Below are 21135 nucleotides of genomic sequence, written 5' to 3'. Positions count from 1 at the left end.
ACACTGGTCTAGGGCCTAGCATTGTGTCTGTCCTAGTAGGTGCATAGCAACTGATGACTAAATGGTACAATATATTAATATGTGTCTTTAATCATGTGTAAGAGAACACTGAACTTCCCTCTAATTGCAATCATTACCATCTTCTTCATTCTCCTCACCATTTTAAAACCATAGTCTGCTGTTTCGTTTTGCATTAACTGCTTGGTGGTATGATTTAGAAAGACACCCTCATATGATATGTGAGAATAGTGCAATATTCATGCAGGACTTGGGAATTCTGCATGGAAAAGATGGTATACTGAAAAGCAGTAGGTTGAATGGAACCCATCCCTCCACCCTCAGTCTTTAGAGTTTATTCTAGTTACAAGAAACACTCAGTCATGGTAGGAAGCTGTGCTTTCATATACCATGTGTATCTCCGTTCTCCAGAAATATCCTTGCCATATCATTTGCCACTATCTCACTGAAAAAAAATTTCTGACAGTTCTAACTTTACTTGTATTCAAAAAGAGAAGGCTTTCTTTACAATAAGTTATTATTAAATTATGAATAACTGATAATACTTTATTATAGAATTTTCCAAGTTTATTCTGGGGAGTATTAGTTCACTGAGAAAGGCCATGAAGAAAGAGTTCTGGAACCAGATCCATATCTCATTAATATCTGAGAGAAGATCCCTGATTGGTAGGGTCTTTAAATTTCTGTGGTATAAATATTCCCATTAGGGCTGATTTAAGCTGCTAACATGACATCACTGAGCATGGAGCTGATAATAGGTGTGCTTTAGCTCAACATTATACAACATTCCTACCATAGAGACACATTTGACATAAACCTCATAGATAACAGTGAAAGGTAGTAAAAATTAGGAAGTGGTAAGTTTTGAGTTACTACCTTTATTCGTAATACACTTAAGTTGTAAGCTTATATAATTTAATTTTCAATAATGACTGTGTTTAACAACTGGCTCCCACAATTTCTGAACATTTTACAACCAGCTCTCCATAGTCCACATGAGCTGACCCCAGCTTATCACTTAAAGGCAGTTTCACAGGTTAGACTTTCACAGGCTATGGTTCCTGAAACATGCAGGAAATAAATTGTGGATTCATCTTCAAAGCTAATATCCTGGAGAAGGCTGTCATCAGTCTACCATGTGTCTATTCTGACCCTGTTAGCCTTGTTCCAGGAGGTAGACATGGCTACAGAAACCCGCTGCGGGAGAAATTTCCAGAGAATCAGCTTATTGGTAGGGTATACCCTCCAAAACGTACTTCAACACCCATTTTATTTAAGACTCTCCTCTGATCAATTTTAAAATACAATCCCTAGAGACTTCCCAAGAAAGAAATGTTGTTTTTCTGTTTTTTGAGCAACTAGAACATCCATAATCAGTAGAAAGAAGCTGAAGAAGTTGGCGTTGGTAATGGTTTTCTATGATGTTTTCATCCCTTTTTGCTTGCACATTCTTTTAGGAATTTTAAAAATTCATTACCCCATACATTTTTAGATAGACATCTCTAAGTTTTTATATTGTAAGTTTTGACAGTTGCAAAGAATGAAATTTGACTTTTTAAATAGAAATCGTATCACTCATTTAAACGTATCTAGTGTAACCTAAAAGTCAAACCTATTTAATACTCGTATCATTAATAAGTACACAAACCCTTTGCATCATTGCTTTTTCTCCTTGCATTTATATTTCTATTCCCTACAACATTTTACCTAATGAAATACAGTTTACGCTTGAAAGTCTTTTATTGATCCATTGATATTTCCTTATAAAATATAATTATGTTATGTATAATTTCTTGTGATATAAGGCTCTAAGTGATTTTTTTTGTCCTGGATTGAGTTATCTTTGCAATTATTAATAACGAGAAAGTGAAAACCAGCTCTGCTGTCAGTCAAGACCGTATCGCAACTGCGAGAATTATTTCAAAGTGCTTGCTATTTTTTTACTAATGACATCCCAACCACACTTCCTGCCGCCTGGGAGCAATCACTTGATTTCTGCTTATCCGTGAGCAAAGTTTTACTCATCTGTGCGCACTTTTGCGTCGATCTTACCGTTTAACTTTTAGAGGCATCCCCCTCCCACCCCTCCCCATCCCCATACTGCTGCAGTTTTGTTTTAATTCTTTGCTGGAAGTGGCTTTCTCCGAAAATAAAAGGTAATGGATGTGGGTTCCGGTCCAGGACAGATAACTAGACGGGGTTTGCACAAGCAGAGCACGTGAGTGCTGCTATCCGTGGGACTCGGCTCAGGGAGGCTGCGGAAATCTCTCAGCAACGCCTCAGGCAGCTCAACCTGGATAAGAGAACGCTGCGCCTTCCCTGACTTGGGCCCTGAGAAGAGGACTCCGCCGACCAGATCCAGGCAGTCAAAGTACGCATGCGCCGGGCCAATCGGGCGTCGACGGCGCGCAGAGCGGGCGCGCGCACCCGGCGGCACGGCGAGGCGGGCGCGCGCGCCGGGGTGGTCACTAAGGCCCCGGGGTGGCGTGCGCGGGAGGCGAGGGTTCACGCGGCGCTCGGGCCTCGGCTATGGCTCACAGGCCGAAAAGGACTTTTCGGCAGCGCCCGGCCGATTCTAGCGACAGCGACGGCGCCGAGGAGCCGTCTGCTGAGGCCGGAACACGGAAGGAACAGGAGACCTCCAGCCCTGCGGAGGAAGGGCCGCCCTCCGGAGGAGGCCGCGCGCAGGCGGCGGGACAGCCTCACCGAGTCCGGGGCGCTCGGGGCCGGGGCCGGGTGTGGGCGACTTCCCGGCGCGCCCCGGGAGCGGCTTCCCGCGCGGAGGGCGCGGGCGTCCAAGGTGACGCGGGGAGGCGGGGTGGGCGCCCGAAGTGACGCGGGGGGCGGGAAGGGGCTGCGAGGTCCCTGGGTTCCTCTCTGGTGGTTCCTGTCACCCGCTGCTGACCGACAGCCAGCGCTCGCCCGCTGCCTGCATCTACATACTGGGCGCCTTGGGGGAGTCCTACACAGTTTGGTGGCTGCTTTTTGTTTCCACCATCAGATGACGCCACCAACTATAGCTGTAGGACAGTGATTGATGTTTATGAAGAACCTAAATCGTCACAAAAGTGTTCAGTAATTCCTAATGCTAGTAGGTAGGCAAAAGTTATATGTAGCTTTTGGAAATTCACCCAGTTTATTTTTCCAGAAAACACTTAACCAGACTAATACATTAAAAGACTCTAAGTGACTGGTTTTAGAAAATTTTCTTTTGTTTTTCTTTTCCCACCAATTATGTGCAAAACCCAATAATACTGATAATCTATACAACATTAAGTAGCATGATAGATTGATGAGGCTGTAGATCGTACCGGTAATGGCTTTAAATACAATGTAGTCATTTTGAAGTACCTTTAAGTTCTTACATAAACGTTTCAAACAGCGCAGTTGTTAACCGAAATGTGCTGTTGTGAGTTTCAGTTGTAGCTTAATAAGGAATACGGTTGTGGATTAGTTTTGAGATCCACTATTTTTATTCCTATTAAAGTAATTTCAATGATTTTTAAAATTTTTTAATTGACAAAAATTTTGTGTACCTATAGTGTACAACATGATGTGTGAAATGTGTACAGGGGCTAAATAGAACTAATTTAATGTCTGTTGTCTCAGTTTTTGTGGTAAGAACATGAAAAGTTACTTAGTAGATTTTCAAGTATAAAGCACATTGTTATTAACTGTAGTCATTGTAGACATTGAATTTATTCCTGGTAACTGAAAATTTGTGTCCTTTGACCAACATCTCCCCAACCACCACCACCCTCAACTCTAGCCCCTGGCAACTACCACTATGCTCTCTGCTTCTGTGATTTACACTTTTTTAGATTCCACGCGTGAGTGAGATCATGCAGTGTTTGTCTTTCTGTGCCTGGCCTTATTTCACTTAACATATGTTCACTTAACATCCTCCAGGTTCATGATCTTAGTGGTTTCTTGGTCTTTGTTATGTATGACCTTTTATATTTGTTTTTGTACCCTAAAATATGTCAGTCATATTTTTAAACTTTAGTAAGGAGAATTTAGGCCTGGAGTTGCCTTTTCTCTTGCCTTCTAGGGCTGTGTTCTCAAACTTTGGTCTTTGGATCCCCTTCATACTCTTAAAAATGAGTAAGGATCCCAAAGAGCTTATGTTTCTGTAGGTTGTATCTGTCAGTACTTACCATACTAGAAATTAAAATTAACTCATTCTTAAAAATTACATTTAAGGATAAGTAACATTTTTGTGAAAAATATTTTCCAGAAAACAGAAGAGTGGCATTGTTCTCAATTTGCACGTCTTTTAATGTCTGAATAAACAGAAAACAGCCGAATTCTCTCGAAGCTGCTTCTGCATGCAATCTGTTGTGCTCTGTTGTTTTGATTGAAGTATTTGAAGAAAAGACAGTCTTTCACAAATATATGGCTAAGAGGAGTACCCAACAGCCTTTTTAGATTATTGAGGGTGTTGTGCTTTAATATTACAACAAAACTTAACAAGTAATAGTTTCTTAAAGGTTAGTTGCAACATGGCATCTTAAACTGTATCAGTAAATTTTTGGTTCTCTGTTACATTAAAATTCATTGGTCTGTTTGGCACGTTGAATCTTTTACTCATGAGTGATTGATAATATCGTGCATTGATTATTGGGAAAGTATTTGCTAGGTTTGCTGATCTTTCAAATATTTGGGCATTTTATTATACAATATCAAAAAAATCACTTAATATTAGCACTGATCTCAGTTTTTAAATATTGGAAAACTGTGCAGTTCACAGTGGAGGATACAGGTTTTCCAGAATTTCAGTTTTTACTTCACTTTTCCTTCTGGAAATACTTTATTAAACATGTAGATAATTACAAATAGAGTAAATCTTTATACTTGTATTAAACCATCCAGTTTCAGAAAGACTGTAAGTTGGAGAAAGATCTGTATATTTTAAATATGTGGGGTAGGATTAAAATATCATAGATATACTATGTGTTGTTCAGAATTTTAATTATTGATTCCACTGTTTTCTTTCTTTTGTTAAAAAAAAAAATGTCCTGTTAGAATCCAGAACAGTTGATCTTTCAACAGATGAAGAGGATGAAACACATCACTCCTCAGAAAGTAAGGATGATCAGAGTTCATCTTCTGATAGCTCTAGCTCTCGAGAAGAAAAAGAATTTTCATCAACAGGTTGGTAATTTTTGTAATTTGGTTAAACATTGTATTTTCTGTACTAGTGATCCTTATTGTTGATAACACAGCAAACTCTAGTGAAGCATGGGGTAAGTTGGTCATTAATAATGATTGTCAAAGTGCCAAAATTTACTGCTCACTTTCAGTATGTAACATGGCCAAGGTCAGATAGCTTTTAAGAGGCAGAGCTAGGACTCAAACCCAGGCAATCTGCTCCATAACCTATGTTCTTAATTGCGATGCTATACTGAGTTATTCACACTGAAACCTAAGGTAAGAATTGGTCAGTGAGGATGTTTTAGGTGTAAGGTGTAGTATATCCAGAACTCTAGAGAAGATATATAATATGAGTAGAGAACTTAAAATAGTTCTGTTTGGCTGAAAATAGTTCTGTTTGATTGGGAGTTTAAGAAAAAGAAACAAAACAGGAGGGACACGTTGGATTCAGATTATACAGGACTTAGGGGACTACTGAAAATGTTTTCCAAATACGTTGTTCTGTTTTAGAACGATGCTGGCAAAGCACCACCAGTCTAATTCAGAGGTTGGCAAATCTGGCCTACTACTCATCTTTGTAAATAACATTTTATTAAAATAGTCACACTCTTTCAGTTACTTACTATTTGTGGCTGTTTTTGCACTGTGTGGCAGAGTTAAGTTTCAACAGAAACCTTATGGCCTGCAAAGTCAGAAACATTTTTCTTGCCTTTTGGAGGGATTTATAACTTGTTTTGTACTGTAGACTCCTTTCTCAGTGTAGTGAAGCCTAAGGCAAAATCTGAGAAAATTAATAAAGCCAAATATTTAGCTTTATAAAAGAAAGCAAATTATATTGAAAAAATTGTTAAAATACTTTTTAAAAGATTAATATAGTAATAAGTGCTTCTGTATTGGTCCGTTAAATAACAACAACCACAGTAGCTCTGTAGCCTTGTATTTATTTATGTATCCATCCATCCTTATCTGCATTCACAAGGTACAGGAGTACTGAATGATAAAGCAAATACTAAGAATTGAAGCCTGGTAAACAATTAAAGCCCTGTCTAGATTCTAGATAGAACGGTGTTAGCAGCACTGCCTACCAAAGGGGAGAGGGCAGTGTTTGGAAATGTGTGGGATAGTTTTTAATGATCGTAATGATTAAGGTGTTGCTGGCACATAGTGCCTGCACGGGAGGGATGATAAATGCCTTGCCCACCGCAGGACAGTTCGGCACACTGAAGAACTGCCCCTGACCCAAATACCCCATTGAGAAACACTGATTAAAAGTTGTAAACTTGCCCTGTGAGGAACACTTAAAAGTGCAAAGGACATGTTGATTAGAGAAGAAAAGATAGAGGAATTTGATAATTTTAAGGACTGGTGTGTGGAAGGAGAGTGCATTTATTTTGTGTTCAGATGTTAGAACTATTAGAAGGAGCCAGTGGTGGCAGAGACTCCTTATTACCAATGGAAGATGATAGTAGATCTCTCCTCCTTAGATGATTGTGTATCAAATGGGATGATGTATGTGAAAAATTGAGTTATAAATCTGTAGAAACATCATGTTTCTATGGTAAAACAATATGCTAATTCTGTCAGTTCATCCCATGTCTGCCCAGCATCTGCTGTGTGGGAACTGTTAGTTCTGCCTCTTGGTGCACTGTTGTTCTGGTTCTTTGGCTTCTTGCTTGGAAAATTCACAAGCAGGGCCCATACAACGGAGTGACCACAGACAGGAAGCAATTCCACACAAACAGCTTTTATGCAGAAAGGCTACGTGGAGAAAGATGTTGAAGACTCCCAGGTGTTTTCCTTTTATTGGCGTGGTCTGGGTGAGCGCTTACAGGAGATGTGGGATGTTACCAGATGATTGATATACACGATTGACAGGTGTTCTTATTACAAACTTGCATCTCCACAGGTGCAAAACCTCAAGTTACTGCTATTTGTGGTTGTTAGCTGCATTTCCTACAGTCCCTTCCCCACCCCTTCTCTATCCCTAGGAAGCACCTTCCTGGCCTGTGTCTGCCACCTACAGATTTAATCTCTGCCTAACAGGAACCCTTGGGCTAGGTGGTGAATATGGAGAAACAGGACAAAAATACTCTACTCTTCCTTGAACTTTTACTTCTTTATTATAGTTTGAGAGAGCATTAGTTTTATATTGCACTAGTGTCTCACTAGTGAGCCCCACTGTTTGTGACTTATTAATTAAATCCTATTAAGTCATTTGCAGGTGAATTGCTTCCATAAAAGTATTTCAGTTTTCATAGTCATACACTTGCATATTTGACCCTAAATGTATCATCTTAATTTTGCACATTGAAATTCTCTAAGGGACTATAAAAAAGATACTGCTGTTCAGCTCTACCTCAGATCAACTGATACTGAATCACTGGTATGGGGGCCTGGGTATCAGTAGCTTATCGAGCTTCTCAGGTGATTCTAGTATCTATCCAGGGTTGTAAATGTAACCTGCTGAGATAGTTTTGAATCCTAATTCTGCTTTAGCTTATATTGACTGTACCCCCCAGCTTTAAAGACATGTCATCTTGCCTTCATTCATATCACAATAAAATCATTAAACCAGACAAGATAAAGTATAGACTTCTGTGGCAGGTCCTTACTTAGCCTCATAGTCAACATGTTTGTTAGTATTTAACCAATTAAGAATCCAGTGAACTCTATGATTTACCCCACATATTTTAACATTAGCTACAAGGAAAGACTCCAACTGTTAAATGCTTTGGGAGGATGAAGAGACACCTGACCTTTATCATTTCCCTGATAGTTTAAAAATAAATACTTGTCAGAAAAAAGTAAATCACAGCTGGGTGTGGTGGCTCATGCCTGTAATCCTAGCACTCTGGGAGGCCGAGGCCGAGGCGGGAGGATAGTTTGAGATCAGAAGTTCGAGACCAGCTTAAGCAAGAGTGAGACCCCCCATCTCTACTAAAATAATAGAAAGAAATTAGCTGGACAACTAAAAATATAGATATATAAAAATTAGCCGGGCATGGTGGCGTGTGCCTGTAGTCTCAGCTACTCAGGAAGCTGAGGCAGTAGGATTGCTTGAGCTTTTGAGGTTTGAGGTTGCTGTGAGCTATGGTGACACCGTGGCACTCTAGCCCAGGCAACAGAGGGAGACTCCCTCTCAAACAAAAAAAAATAAAAATCACTTGATTTTATATTACTTGATGAATATTTATTACTCATCATTAACTCAAGCACTTTTAAATTTTCCCTAGGACTGATGCCAAACATATTGGTCTGTGATTTCTAAAATATGTTTCCTTTTACATTCGTTTCTTTCAAACACTGGAGCATTTGTGCATCTCCAGGCATATGGCATGTTTTCTATTTATTTCTCAAAGAATTTGGACCAATTTGTGGGAAAGGTTAGAAAATTTACTTCAGTCTCAGTGGCTTGATGTCTCTTTAATAATTTGAAGTGCTTGAAATAGTGAAAGTTTCTCTTGCCATTTGTTTACGGTAGTATTTTTTAAAGAAATATTTAGATCCTACATGAAGAAACTTGTTTTGAATTGGGAGCATTTAAATTAATGAGATTTTTACTATATAAAATGAAGAAAAAATAAGCCTCTATTAAGTGGTGTGGCCATTCAAATGTTTTTCACCTAGTAAATGAACCTGCCTATTTCCTTTACACTTTTTAACTTCTCGGTTTATTCATGTGGGACTTGCCACAGAACGTCAGAAGCTGACTTGGCTTCACACCAGTTGTAGTCTATTTCTCACTCCCTCTATTCCTGGGTGCCCACAGGGGAGGGGCGCGTCATAGTAGAGTACCTCTCTTACTTGCTAAGTCAGACTGGAATGTCATTGATCCTCTTAACTTCTGCAGTACTCAGTCTGCAGTACTGAGGAACTCCATGCTCAGTCCTATCCCACCTGACAATCTCAGAGCCTCCGGAAGTGAGAAGTATCTAAGCCTGCAACAAAGAGTAGCACTTGATAAATAAAAAAAATTAAAAGATAAAACGGAGTCATTTAAGTATATTTTCTAGTACTTGTAAATTTCATATATATCTCTAAATTGTATTTAATCTCTATTAAATTAGTTTTCTTCCTTTACTGATTAAATTCTGAGCCATCAAAATCACATGCATTTATCAAAATAGTGAAAAATTTAGGAAAATAGTGCCATTTTTCTTTGTTTAAATGTGAGGAATATTTATTTCTGTTGGTCTTTGGTTTTCAGTGTCCTCTTTGTTACTTTCAGTTAAGATCCCTGATGCAGCTTTTATTCAGGCAGCCCGCAGAAAACGTGAATTGGCCAGGGCCCAAGGTGACTATATTTCTTTGGATGTAAAACATCCCGTCACCATCTCTGGTACGGAGAGAAACAGTGATGACGATCCTGAGAGTGAGCCTGATGACCATGAAAAGAGGATACCATTTGCCCCAAAGCCTCAAACACTTAGGCAAAGAATGGCTGAAGAAACAAGTATGTATTTAACTTATTTACCAGTATATGAAGATTAAGGCATTTTCATTAGAATATAACATCATGTGATAAAATTGCCATAAAAATATAATGTGGCATCTCATATTGTAAAGATTGTTGATTTTGGCTTTTATTTAGTATCAGTTTGGTTTATGGCATCATGACTTTTAAAAGATGTATCTGGATCAAAATGTTGTTATCAAAAGGTATGTTTAACAATGTTTACTAATGCCTGACCCCCACTTGATCTTTTTTGATGGGTTAACAAAAGTCATGCAGTATCTCATTTTTGAAATACTGAAAACTATCATTGTCATCTTTATGAAGAATTTTTATTTAACAATGAAGCATCTGTAGAGATTTTAGGTGTGATATATTAAAATCCTTCTGTTGTAATAAAAAATTTCCTCTACCAATAATCCTAGTCTCAAAGGACTATTTACACATTTCTCATTTTGGTATATACATTTGCTAAGGTTTTTGTTACTTGAAATAATTTTTTTTTTAGAATGAGACTTTGCTTCCTTATAATTGAGAAATTATTTTTAAGTTTTTCGAATCTCAGGTAGAAATTGAGAGATCTTTAATAAAGAAAACCAAACATTTCATTCTTTCTTAGTTTTTTATGTATGTGGAACAATAGTATTTTGTTTGGTGATAAGAGTACAGGTTCTGGAGTCAGATCTGTGTTCAACTTACAGCTTCAACATAGTCCTCAAGTTTTTAAACTCCCAGTGTTTGAGTTTCCTCATTTATGAAATGAAGGCAATAATAGTGCCTTCTTCCCAAAATTATTGTGAAGAAAAGATAACATGTAGAGTGGTGGTAAGCCTGCATATAATAAGCCCCCCCAAAATGTTGGCTGCAACAATGGGAATGGAAAAACATTGAATGTTTATATGTGAGCTTTTTTTCCCCCTAGCAAGCAGAAATGAAACAAGTGAAGAAAGTCAGGAAGATGAAAATCAAGATATTTGGGAACATCAACAAATGAAGAAAGCAGTTAAAATCATAGAGGTAATAATTTTTTATACCATATGTATTAGATTCCTATAGCTGCTGTAACATATTAACCACAAACCTGGTGACTTAAAACAACAGACATTTATTCTGTCACAGTGTGGAGGCCAGAAATCTGAAAAAAAAGGTGTTGGCAGGGCTTTACTTCCTCCAAAGGCCCCAGGGGAGAATTTTTCCTTGCTTTTTCCAACTTCTGGTCGCTCCAGATATTCCTTGGTTTGTGACTGCATAATTCCTGTCTCTACCTCTGTCTTCACATGGCCTTCTTCTCTGTGTCTCTATTGTGTATGTTTCTCATAAGGACATGTGTCATTGGATTTGGGGCCCGCTCGGGTAATCCAGGATGATCTCATTTTAAGATCCTTAATAACAACCACAAAGACTCTTTCTCCAAATAAGGTCATATCCACACAGCCCCAGGGTTAAGTCATGGGTGTATCTTTTGGTAGGCCACCATTCAGCTCACTATGCCACGCATGTTATGTTCTTTTTTCACTGGATTATAAACACCTTCCACTTAAGGACACCATATTTTTTTACCTTTAATTTTATATTAACAGTTTTATATTATACAAAACAGGTATTTAAGAGTAAAATTTAAACAAATAGTGAGGGTTAAAACAAACAAAAAAGTGTACTGTACTTGGGGTTAAAAGTCCTGGATATGAGTTCTGGGTCTGCTGCTAGAATATAAGCTTCATGAAGTCAAGATTACTATTTTGTTCAGTGGTATATCCAGCAGTTGCTATTGTTATGAGTGCTCACTAAACATTTCTACAACTTTGAGCAAATCATTTAATTTCTCTCTCAGTTTTCTCATCAATAAAATGGGGATGATAATAATGTTACATGTGTGAATAGGTTGATATAAGGCTTAAAATCATAGTAAGTCAAAGTGCTGTATAATACTACAGAGATATTAGGTTTTATATTTGAATTATTTTAATAAGAATGCTCGAAGAAGCCCAGGCACAGTTGCTCATGTCTATAATCCCAGCACTTTGGGAGGCCGAGGTGGGAGGATCACTTGAACCCAGGAGTTCAAGACCAGCCTGGGCAACATAGCAAGACCCCATCTCTACAAAAAATTTAAAAATTACCTGAGTGTGGTGGCACATGCCTAATAGGCCTAGCTACTCAGGAGGTTAAGGCAAAAGGACGCCTGAGCCCAGGAGTTCAGGATTGCAGTAAACTATGATCAAGCCACTGTACTCCATCCTGGGCAACAGAGTGAGACCTTGTCTCAAAAAAAAAAAAAAAAAAAATGGAATGCTCTGAGAGATGATTTGTTTTTTAAGTAAGAAAATATTATAAGATTTCCATGTTATCAAAACTAAAAACTGGGCCGGGCACGGTGGCTCACGCTTGTAATCCTAGCATTGTGGGAGGCTGAGACCAGCCTGAGCAAGAGCAAGACCCTATCTCTACTAAAAAATAGAAAGAAATTAGTGGAACAACTAAAAACATACAGAAAAAATTAGCCGGGCATGGTGGCATATACCTGTAGTCCCAGCTACTCGGGAGGCTAAGGCAGGAGGATTGCTTGAGCCCAGGAGTTTGAGGTTGCTGTGAGCTATGCTGATGCCACGGCACTCTAGCCTGGGCAACAGAGTGGGACTCTGTCTCAAAAAAAAAACTAAGGCCGGGCGCTGTGGCTCACGCCTGTAATCCTAGCTCTTGGGAGGCCGAGGCGGGCGGATTGCTCAAGGTCAGGAGTTCAAAACCAGCCTGAGCAAGAGTGAGACCCCGTCTCTACTATAAATAGAAAGAAATTAATTGGCCAACTGATATATATATTAAAAAAAATTAGCCGGGCATGGTGGCGCATGCCTGTAGTCCCAGCTACTCGGGAGGCTGAGGCAGAAGGATCACTCAAGCCCAGGAGATTGAGGTTGCTGTGAGCTAGGCTGACGCCACGGCACTCACTCTAGCCTGGACAACAAAGTGAGACTCTGTCTCAAAAAAAAAAAAAAAAAAACTAAGTAAAAGTAGGCCTGTGGTTGTAATTTTGGAGTATCTGACAAGAGAAATGATTTAGAGGACTGTTTTTATGACTATAACAAGTTTAGATTTTCTTCTACTATTTTTAGTAAAAACAGCATTAAAAGAATATTTTGGGGAAAAAAAGTGCCATAATATTGTGTAGTCTTTAACTACACAAGTTTGCATAATATCTTTGTATTTGATGTGCTTTCTTTTTTTTTTAGCCTCTTTGCAATCATAGTGTACATTAGAAGTTCCCAAACTTTCTCATTCATGTGCCCTTAGTGACTCAGTAATTTTATCATGTTACTGCTAAGCTGAAAGAAGCACCAAACAATTCTGTTTATTAAGTAGTTAAGTACAAAGACATAGTAAGACTTAAATCTTAAATTAATAACATTTAATAACTTAATAGCCATTTGGAAAAAATAATACAGATAAATTGAAGAAAAAATATTTTTCTGTTTATGGTCTATGGCCCAGTCAGGATCAGGGATCACATATGATCATTCATTCATTTATTTGTTTATTTATTTATTTATGAGACAGAGGCTCACTGTTGCCCAGGCTAAAGTGCCGTGGCGTCAGCCTAGCTCACAGCAACCTCAAACTCCTGGACTCAAGCCATCCTCCTGCCTCAGCCTCCCAAGTAGCTGGGACTACAGGCACGTGCCACCATGCCCAGCTAATTTTATATATATGTGTGTGTGTATATACATATATATATATATATTACATGTATATATATTCTAATTGTCCAGCTAATTTCTTTCTACTTTTTTTTAGTAGAGACAGGGTCTCGCTCTTACTGGTCTCGAACTCCTGAGCTCAAACAATCCGCCTGCCTTGGCCACCCAGAGTGCTAGGATTACAGGCGTGAGCCACCGCGCCTGGCCGATCTTTTTATTTTTAAATAACCAAAATTATTACTAATGGGATGTGTGTACCTGTTGGGCACTGCATGACTTCTCAGACCTTGGAGTCAGATTGGACACACTCATTTCTATATTGATCGTCACACAGTAGTTGTTTGTTTTAATCGTTCTGTCTTCCCAAAACCCAGCTCTACAAATATGACTTTATCAAAAGGTATATACCACATCCTACTAAGAGCTAGTAATCCAAGAGATAATTGAGTATTGTACTGTTTCCCTAAAAAACTTAAAATAGCTCACCACACCCCTTTGCTAGGATGTCTTTGCACACAGTTTGGGAACCACAGTATGCATACAATTTTGAATTCTGATTTCTTTGCTTGGCATGTTATAAATATCTTTTCTTGTTTCTACATAGTTACAATATTAATGAATTGTAATAGCTGCATAATATTTGTTGGAGTCAGTGAATCATAATTTTCTTAACCATTCTTAATTTTGAACATTTTAGGTTATTTGCAATCTGAATTTTTTCTCTTAATAAATAAGAATCAGTGAATATTCAGATATTTTTTTCCTTCTTTCCTTCCTTTTCTTTGTTTTTTTAGATGTGTGTTTTTGGACTTGTAGTAATTGCTGAGAGTGATATTACTAATCAAAGAAGATAAACTTTTTTTATGGCACTTAGTACATTTCTCTGTTGCCTTCTAAAGAAAACTTAGCTCAATTTGTAATACCACCAATATCATGGGAATGTTTCACCACAGTCTTTCCAGCTTTAGGTACGAGTTTACTTAGCAAAAATAGAATCCCATGCATACTTGATTTGCTTTTTTATTGCCAATGCAAGTGTATTTACTGATTCCTTTACTGGCAGTCTACTATATGCCACTGTATTAGTTTCCTGTGGCTGCTATAACAAATTACCATAAACTTGGTGGCTTAAAACAACAGAATTTTTTTAAACTCCTGGAGACTAGAAGTCCAAAAACAAAATGTCAGTAGGGCTATATTCCTTCCAGAAACTTTAGGAAAGAATCCATCTCTTGACTCTTCCTGCCTCTGGTGGTTGTTGGCATGCCTTGGCTTATTATGGCCATGTTTCTCTCTGTTCCATCTGCACATAAGCCCCAGCTGGATGATCTAGGATAAGCTTCTCCAGTCAAATTCTTTAACTTAAATACATCTTTTGCCATATAAGATAATGTTTATATGAATAGGAAGATGTCTTTTACAGAGTCACCATTAGGCTATTACAGCCACTTACAATGATGTACAATCTTTGCAGGAGGAGATTACAAAATAATTATTGTGAAATTCTACAAGTTTTATGGACAGAACTCTGTGCAGGGTCCTGAGATAGCACAAAGGAGCAAGTGGGTGGTCAGTTCTATAGAAGGGAGGGTAAGGAAAAGAAAGGGAGGTTTGGAAAAGCCCATACAGAAGTGGTGGTATTTGAATGGGTCATTGGAAAATAGTTATGATGTAAGGAATTTGAGACTGAAAATATCTGGAGTGTCTGAGAATTTGTAGATATGATTGGAACTGGATGGGAGAGTTGGTGAAAACTGAAATGAGAAATGATGCTTCATAGAAAATATATAAAGAATAATTAAGCCAATGACTTGGCTAAATATCTGGTCCATTACTTCATATGTCCTTGTCTAAAATAGAGGTTCTTTAGGATCTTTTGAAAGTTCCAAGCTGAAAGTGGAATTGCTGAGCTGTTAGTCAGAGGACACTAATGTGAAATATACTACCATGTTACAAGATGTATCAGTTGGTAATGCATTTCTCTACAAGTAACAAAACCCAAATAACAGTGGCTTAAAGAAAGGCAAAAGTTTTACTAAGAAACCCTCCTGCAGACTTCCATTTACTCTTCATTGACTAGGATGGAGTTGGAGTTAAATAGCTATTTCTATTGTGGGAACAGCTGTTAGGTTAGCCAGACAGCTGCGTCTACCACACAAGGTAATATTTACCGAGAACTGTTGCTTCTTCAAAAACTGCATGAGGTACTCTTTCTGAGAGTACCTTAGACTATAAATAAAATTAGCTTTGAAAACCTCAAGAACTAAATTTTTTTGAAAAATCCAATTATTAATATTTGCCTCTTACATGTGAATTTAAATTTCTAAATTTTAAAACTGAGGATTCTAAAAGCATTTCATTGTTACTATGAAAAATTATAAAAACAGAATTTTTGAGCTTCAAGGGACCTTGGATCATCCAGTCTCCTTTCATGCTCTTAACATTTGTAAGGTTAATGAAATGTTTTTTAAAAAAATCAACTTTCATATTATTTTTAGGAAAGAGACATAGGTATTTCTCACAGCCATGGATCTCAAATAGTGAAGAAGTTTGATACTTCCATTTCATTCTCTCCAGTCAATTTAGAAATTATTAAGAAGCAATTAAATACTAGGTGAGTAATATTCCTTTTGAAATTTATATTTGCCCTAGGCATTTAATAATGAAAAATAGCACTATATTCTTTTAAATTATTAAATGTTAATCTTAAACAGATATATATGTATATATATATATTTTATAATATAACTGATTTTATTTTTGTATACAGTTGTCCTCCCTTATCCACACTTTCACCAGTTTCAGTTACCCATGGTCATATTGTGGTCCAAACATATTAAGTGGAAAACTCAGAAAATAAATAAGTCATCTGTTTTAAATTGCACACTTTTCTGAGTAGTGTAGTAAAGTCTCTAGATGTCCCTCTCCATCCCACCCAGACGGGAATCACCCATTTGACCAACATCTCCACGCTCTAGGCTACCCAGTGTACTAGTTTCAATGTACTAGTTTTTAGTCACTTGGTAGCCTTCTTGATTATTAGATTGACTGTGGCAGTATCTCAGTGCTTGTGTTCAGATAACCCTTATTTTATGTAATAACGGCCCCAAAGTGCAAGAGTACTATGCCTAATTTATAAATTAAACTTTATCATAGGTATGTATGCAAAGGAAAAAGAGTATATATAGGATATGTTACTATTCACAGTTTTAGGCATTCACTGGGAATCTTGGAACATATCTGTGGATAAGAGGGGACTATTGTATGTCTTTTAGTTTTTATAACAGATGTGTATTACATGGTTAAAATCAGTAAATATAAAATTCTACTTCTTTTACTTAATATAATTATAAGCATTTTTCTACATTATAAAAACTATCATGTTTGTTCATATAGTTGTTATAATTGTTTCGCTATTGGATATTTTGATTTCTAAATTTTCTCTATTATAGATAATGGTACAGATAATGAACATCTTTTAATTTGTTGCAGTTTTTTTTCTTAAGGTAAATTTCCAGGCAGAGGTCATATTATTATAGCTCTTGGTACACATTGCCCTTCAAAAGCACAGCTATCTTTTGTTCTACCAATATTAATATTAAATACTTATCTCTTATATAGTTAGTATTAATTTTAATATAAGTGGTATTTTTGCTAAAACTAAGTCAAACCTCATCATTAGTAGTTTTGTTTTAAATATTTGTATTTTGAGCCAGGCATGGTGGCACACACTTGCAATTCTAGCACTCTGGGAGGCTGAGGCGGGCAGATTGCTCGAGATCAGGAGTTCAAAACCTGAACAAGAGCGAGACCCCGTCTCTACTAAAAATAGAAAGAAATTAATTGACCAACTAAAAATATATACACAAAAAATTAACCAGGCATGGTGGTGCATGCCTGTAGTCCCAGTTACTCGGGAGGCTGAGGCAGTAGGATCACTTGAGCCTAGGAGATTGAGGTTGCTGTGAGTGAGGCTGATGCCATGGCACTCACTCTAGCCTGGACAGCAAAGTGAGACTCTGTCTCAAAAAAATAAATAAATAAATAAATAAATATTTGTATTTTGTAATTTTACTACTCAGGATCTAGTGTGTATCTTTAGATGTGTGAGAAAACAAGTATGATGGTAAAAGTTTATTAGTCCTTGTAACAGTTTGATACAAGGAGAGAGTTTGATTCTCCTGCCAAAGCAGGTATTTTTAAAGAACATTTTTATTGCTTTTCAAGATATATTTTTTTATTACCTGAGATTAGGTTCAAATTTTTTCCCCATTATCTTTTCTATGAATCAACTTTAAAGTAGCTTCATTTCTTAATCACACTGAAACTAAAATATATTGGCCATTTAAATGAGAATTTGACATAGAAAGGACATTTTGTAACATTGTGTAGCGAATTAAATATTTGAAAATCTTTCAATGTACTAGTTTTTAGATACTGAGTTATCTCTGTATTCTAGAGGGTTAGCAAACAACCAGCCCACACTCTGTTTTGGTAAATAAATTTTCACTGGACCACAGCCATGGTTTTGATGTTTATATCTTGTCTATGGCTGTTTTCATGCTACAACACAGAACTGAGTAGTTGCATCAGCAATCATCTAGTCCTTAAAGCCCGAAATACTCACCGTCCAGCCTTATACAAAAAAAAAAAAAGTTTTTGCCAACTGCTGTTCTCGCTATTTTTTCTTTTCTTTCGTTTTTTAATTTTTTTGGTTTTTTTTTGTTGTTGTTGTTGTTTTGGCTTAAACAACAAACTTTATTTCTCATAGTTCTAAAGGCTGGGAAGTCTGAGATCAGGATTCTAGCATGATTGGATTCTGTGAGGGCTGTCTTCCTGGCTCGCAGATGGACATCATCTCGCTGTGTCCTCACATGGTAGAAAGACAGAGTGAGGCCAGGCGCGGTGGCTCACACCTGCAATCCTAGCATTCTGGGAGGCCAAGGTGGGCAGATTGTTCAAGGTCAGGAGTTCGAAACCAGTCTGAGCAAGAGCGAGACCCCGTCTCTACTATAAATAGAAAGAAATTAATTGGCCAACTAATATATATAGAAAAAATTAGCCGGGCATTGTGGCACATGCCTGTAGTCCTGGCTACTCGGGAGGCTGAGGCAGCAGGATTGCTTGAGCCCAGGAGTTTGAGGTTGCTGTGAGCTAGGCTGATGCTATGGCACACACTCTAGCCTGGGCAATAAAGTGAGACTCTGTCTAAAAAAAAAAAAAAAAGAAAGAAAGACAGAGTGAAAGTGTGTTTATGTGTTGAGGGTCGGGGGAGAGAGTGGGGCAACCCTGTTGTAGATCAGTGTTTTCCAATAGTGATGTTAAATGGCAAGATTACTTTAACAGATTCAAGGTCATTTCTGTAATAACTTTATCATTTACTGACATTCTGATATGCTTTCCTTAGTTAGAAGAAGACAGCTAAAATTACAGCTATTGCATCTAAAATTGCATATAACCCAGAATCTACAAGGTTGTTCTTAACAAGATTTTATTTAAGAGAATTATCTTGCATGAGTAATAGAATAGAAAAAGGTAGCAGATCACTGACTTAGATTAGTATTTTATTTTATTTGAGTAACTGGTAACTTTATCATATTTTGTTTTTTATTAACTAGTTTCTTTTAAGAAGAAAATACACTTTTATGGTTAAAAAAAATCAACTGAAGGTTATACAGGAAAAAGGAAGTTACTTTCCCTTGAAGAAACCATTGCTACCAGTTTCTATATTTACTTCCAGAAGTGGTCTACATGTATATCTATACAAGCATATATGTATTTACATATTGCCCCATTTTTTTTTTTTTTTTGAGACAGAGTCTCGCTTTCTTGCCTAGGCTAGAGTGAGTGCCGTGGCATCAGCCTAGCTCACAGCAACCTCAAACTCCTGGGCTCAAGCGATCCTCCTGCCTCAGCCTCCCGAGTAGCTGGGACTACAGGCACGAGCCACCATGCCCGGCTGATTTTTATATTATATATATTAGTTGGCCAATTAATTTCTTTCTATTTTTATGATAGAGACGGGGTCTCGCTCAGGCTGGTTTTGAACTCCTGACCTTGAGCAATCCGCCCGCCTCGGCCTCCCAGAGTGCTAGGATTACAGGCATGAGCCACCTCGCCCGGCCCATATTGCCCCATTTTTATACAAAAAAAGAAACACACTATATACCCTGTTCTGTACCTAGCTTTTTCCACATAATATGTTCTTACAACTTTACTGCTATAGGCAATAATATTCTACTTAATTAAAACATTTTAATAATGCCTACTATACATTATTATCTTGATTTATTTTTTTAACTGTCACTGTTCTTTACATAAAGCAAGGTAAGACTTTGAAAGACAAATGCAGAAAATATGGAGAGAGGATACTTTTAGCCTAAGCAAATGCTAAACAGTTTCAATTATGGAGCAGTTTAGCCAAGGAGGTAAATTAAAAATATAAGTCTAGTTTACATACTATGAGTGTGTTATTTCATTTGTAGTTAATTCTCTAATTACAAAGCATTCGCAGAGTCAAATATTAGAAAACACATTCCAGATTTTTTTTTAAGATACAATGGGAGTTTCCTATTCCTCCATTGGTATGTATATATGAAGGATACCTGAATTTTAAAAGCTAAGCAGTCATTAAATTTGACAGTTTTTTCACATAACATGAGCTGATACATGTGATATTCACAAGACCTAAAAGAAAGTGAGTGTCTTTAATAAACAGCATACAGGGAAATACAACAGAGTAGCAACAAAATGGAAATACCTCAAGGAACATGAAATTCTAATGACAAATAAAACAGAAGGCATTATGAATTACAAAATAGATAAATTATACTAAACCATAACATACTCAAGTGATTTTAATATCAGCTCATTCAGATACCTGTGTTCCAAGAATGACCACAAATTGATTTAACAGTACCTCCACATGGACTCCTGTATTTCAAATATAAGAGCATTGATTGTTCTACCTCCTTTATAAATTCTGCTCAATCCTGACCTAAAATTATACTCATTAACTTCTCTAAAACTAGCTCCAGCTCTTAAAAGCCTGTACATGCCCTTTCCTCCTTTTCTCCTTTGAGACTTTTTTGTTGTGATAGTCTCCTTGCTTAGCAAGTCTAATAAACACAGGTTTATCTGAGTGTCAGTTTCCTTGGTGGTCTTTGAAAACATTTGCATTAGACTGCTACTTTAGGGGAAAAAGTCTGAAAAATAAAGCAATTTTTATTTTATTTATTTAGATTAACATTACTACAGGACACTCACCGCTCGCATCTGAGGGAATATGAAAAATACATGCAAGATGTCAAGAAGTCAAAGAGTACGATCCAGCATCTAGAGAGTTCATCAAATCAAGCTCTAAATTATAAATTCTATAAAAGCATGAAAATTTATGTGGAAAATTTAATTGACTGCCTTAATGGAAAGGTACATGTAAATATTTTTTGTTGTTTTTGAAACAGAGTCTCACTCTTGTCCTGGCTAGAGTGCTGTGGCGTCAGCCTAGCTCACAGCAACCTCAAACTTCTGGGCTCAAGTGATCCTTCTGCCTCAGTGTCCCGAGTAGCTGGGACTATAGGCATGTGCCACGATGCCCAGCTAATTTTTTTCTATATATTTTCCATGTAAATATTTATGTCATTTTCTTTTTTGGAGAACGTCTCCTTACCATATAATTACAAAAAGTCTACATCTTATAATTAAATACTTTCTCTAGTATTTTTCCTACGTATTTTTAACATACTATGATATTAAACATTCCCTTAATATTGGACATTCAGATTTTTGCAGTTATTTTGCTATTATATGTAACACTGT

The 21135-nt window shown here is 37.2% G+C and overlaps 1 protein-coding gene across 1 annotated transcript in view; it reads left to right on the top strand.

The window, feature by feature from the left end:
- Positions 1–2456: 2456 nt before the first annotated feature.
- The window catches only part of GCFC2 (GC-rich sequence DNA-binding factor 2), a 42111-nt gene continuing 23432 nt past the window's right edge, over positions 2457–21135 (top strand). The window contains exons 1-6 of the mRNA XM_012757339.2: positions 2457–2818; positions 5044–5172; positions 9401–9625; positions 10548–10642; positions 15816–15931; positions 20559–20745. Of these exons, the coding sequence (XP_012612793.2) occupies positions 2548–2818; positions 5044–5172; positions 9401–9625; positions 10548–10642; positions 15816–15931; positions 20559–20745 (1023 nt within the window). The 5' untranslated portion in view covers positions 2457–2547. The remainder of the gene's footprint in view (positions 2819–5043; positions 5173–9400; positions 9626–10547; positions 10643–15815; positions 15932–20558; positions 20746–21135) is intronic.

The sequence above is a fragment of the Microcebus murinus genome, chromosome 3, assembly GCF_040939455.1.
Source record: "Microcebus murinus isolate Inina chromosome 3, M.murinus_Inina_mat1.0, whole genome shotgun sequence".
NCBI lineage: Eukaryota > Metazoa > Chordata > Mammalia > Primates > Cheirogaleidae > Microcebus > Microcebus murinus.
The sequence above is the reverse complement of the archived record's forward strand: the minus strand, read 5'-3'. Positions and strand labels throughout refer to the sequence as shown.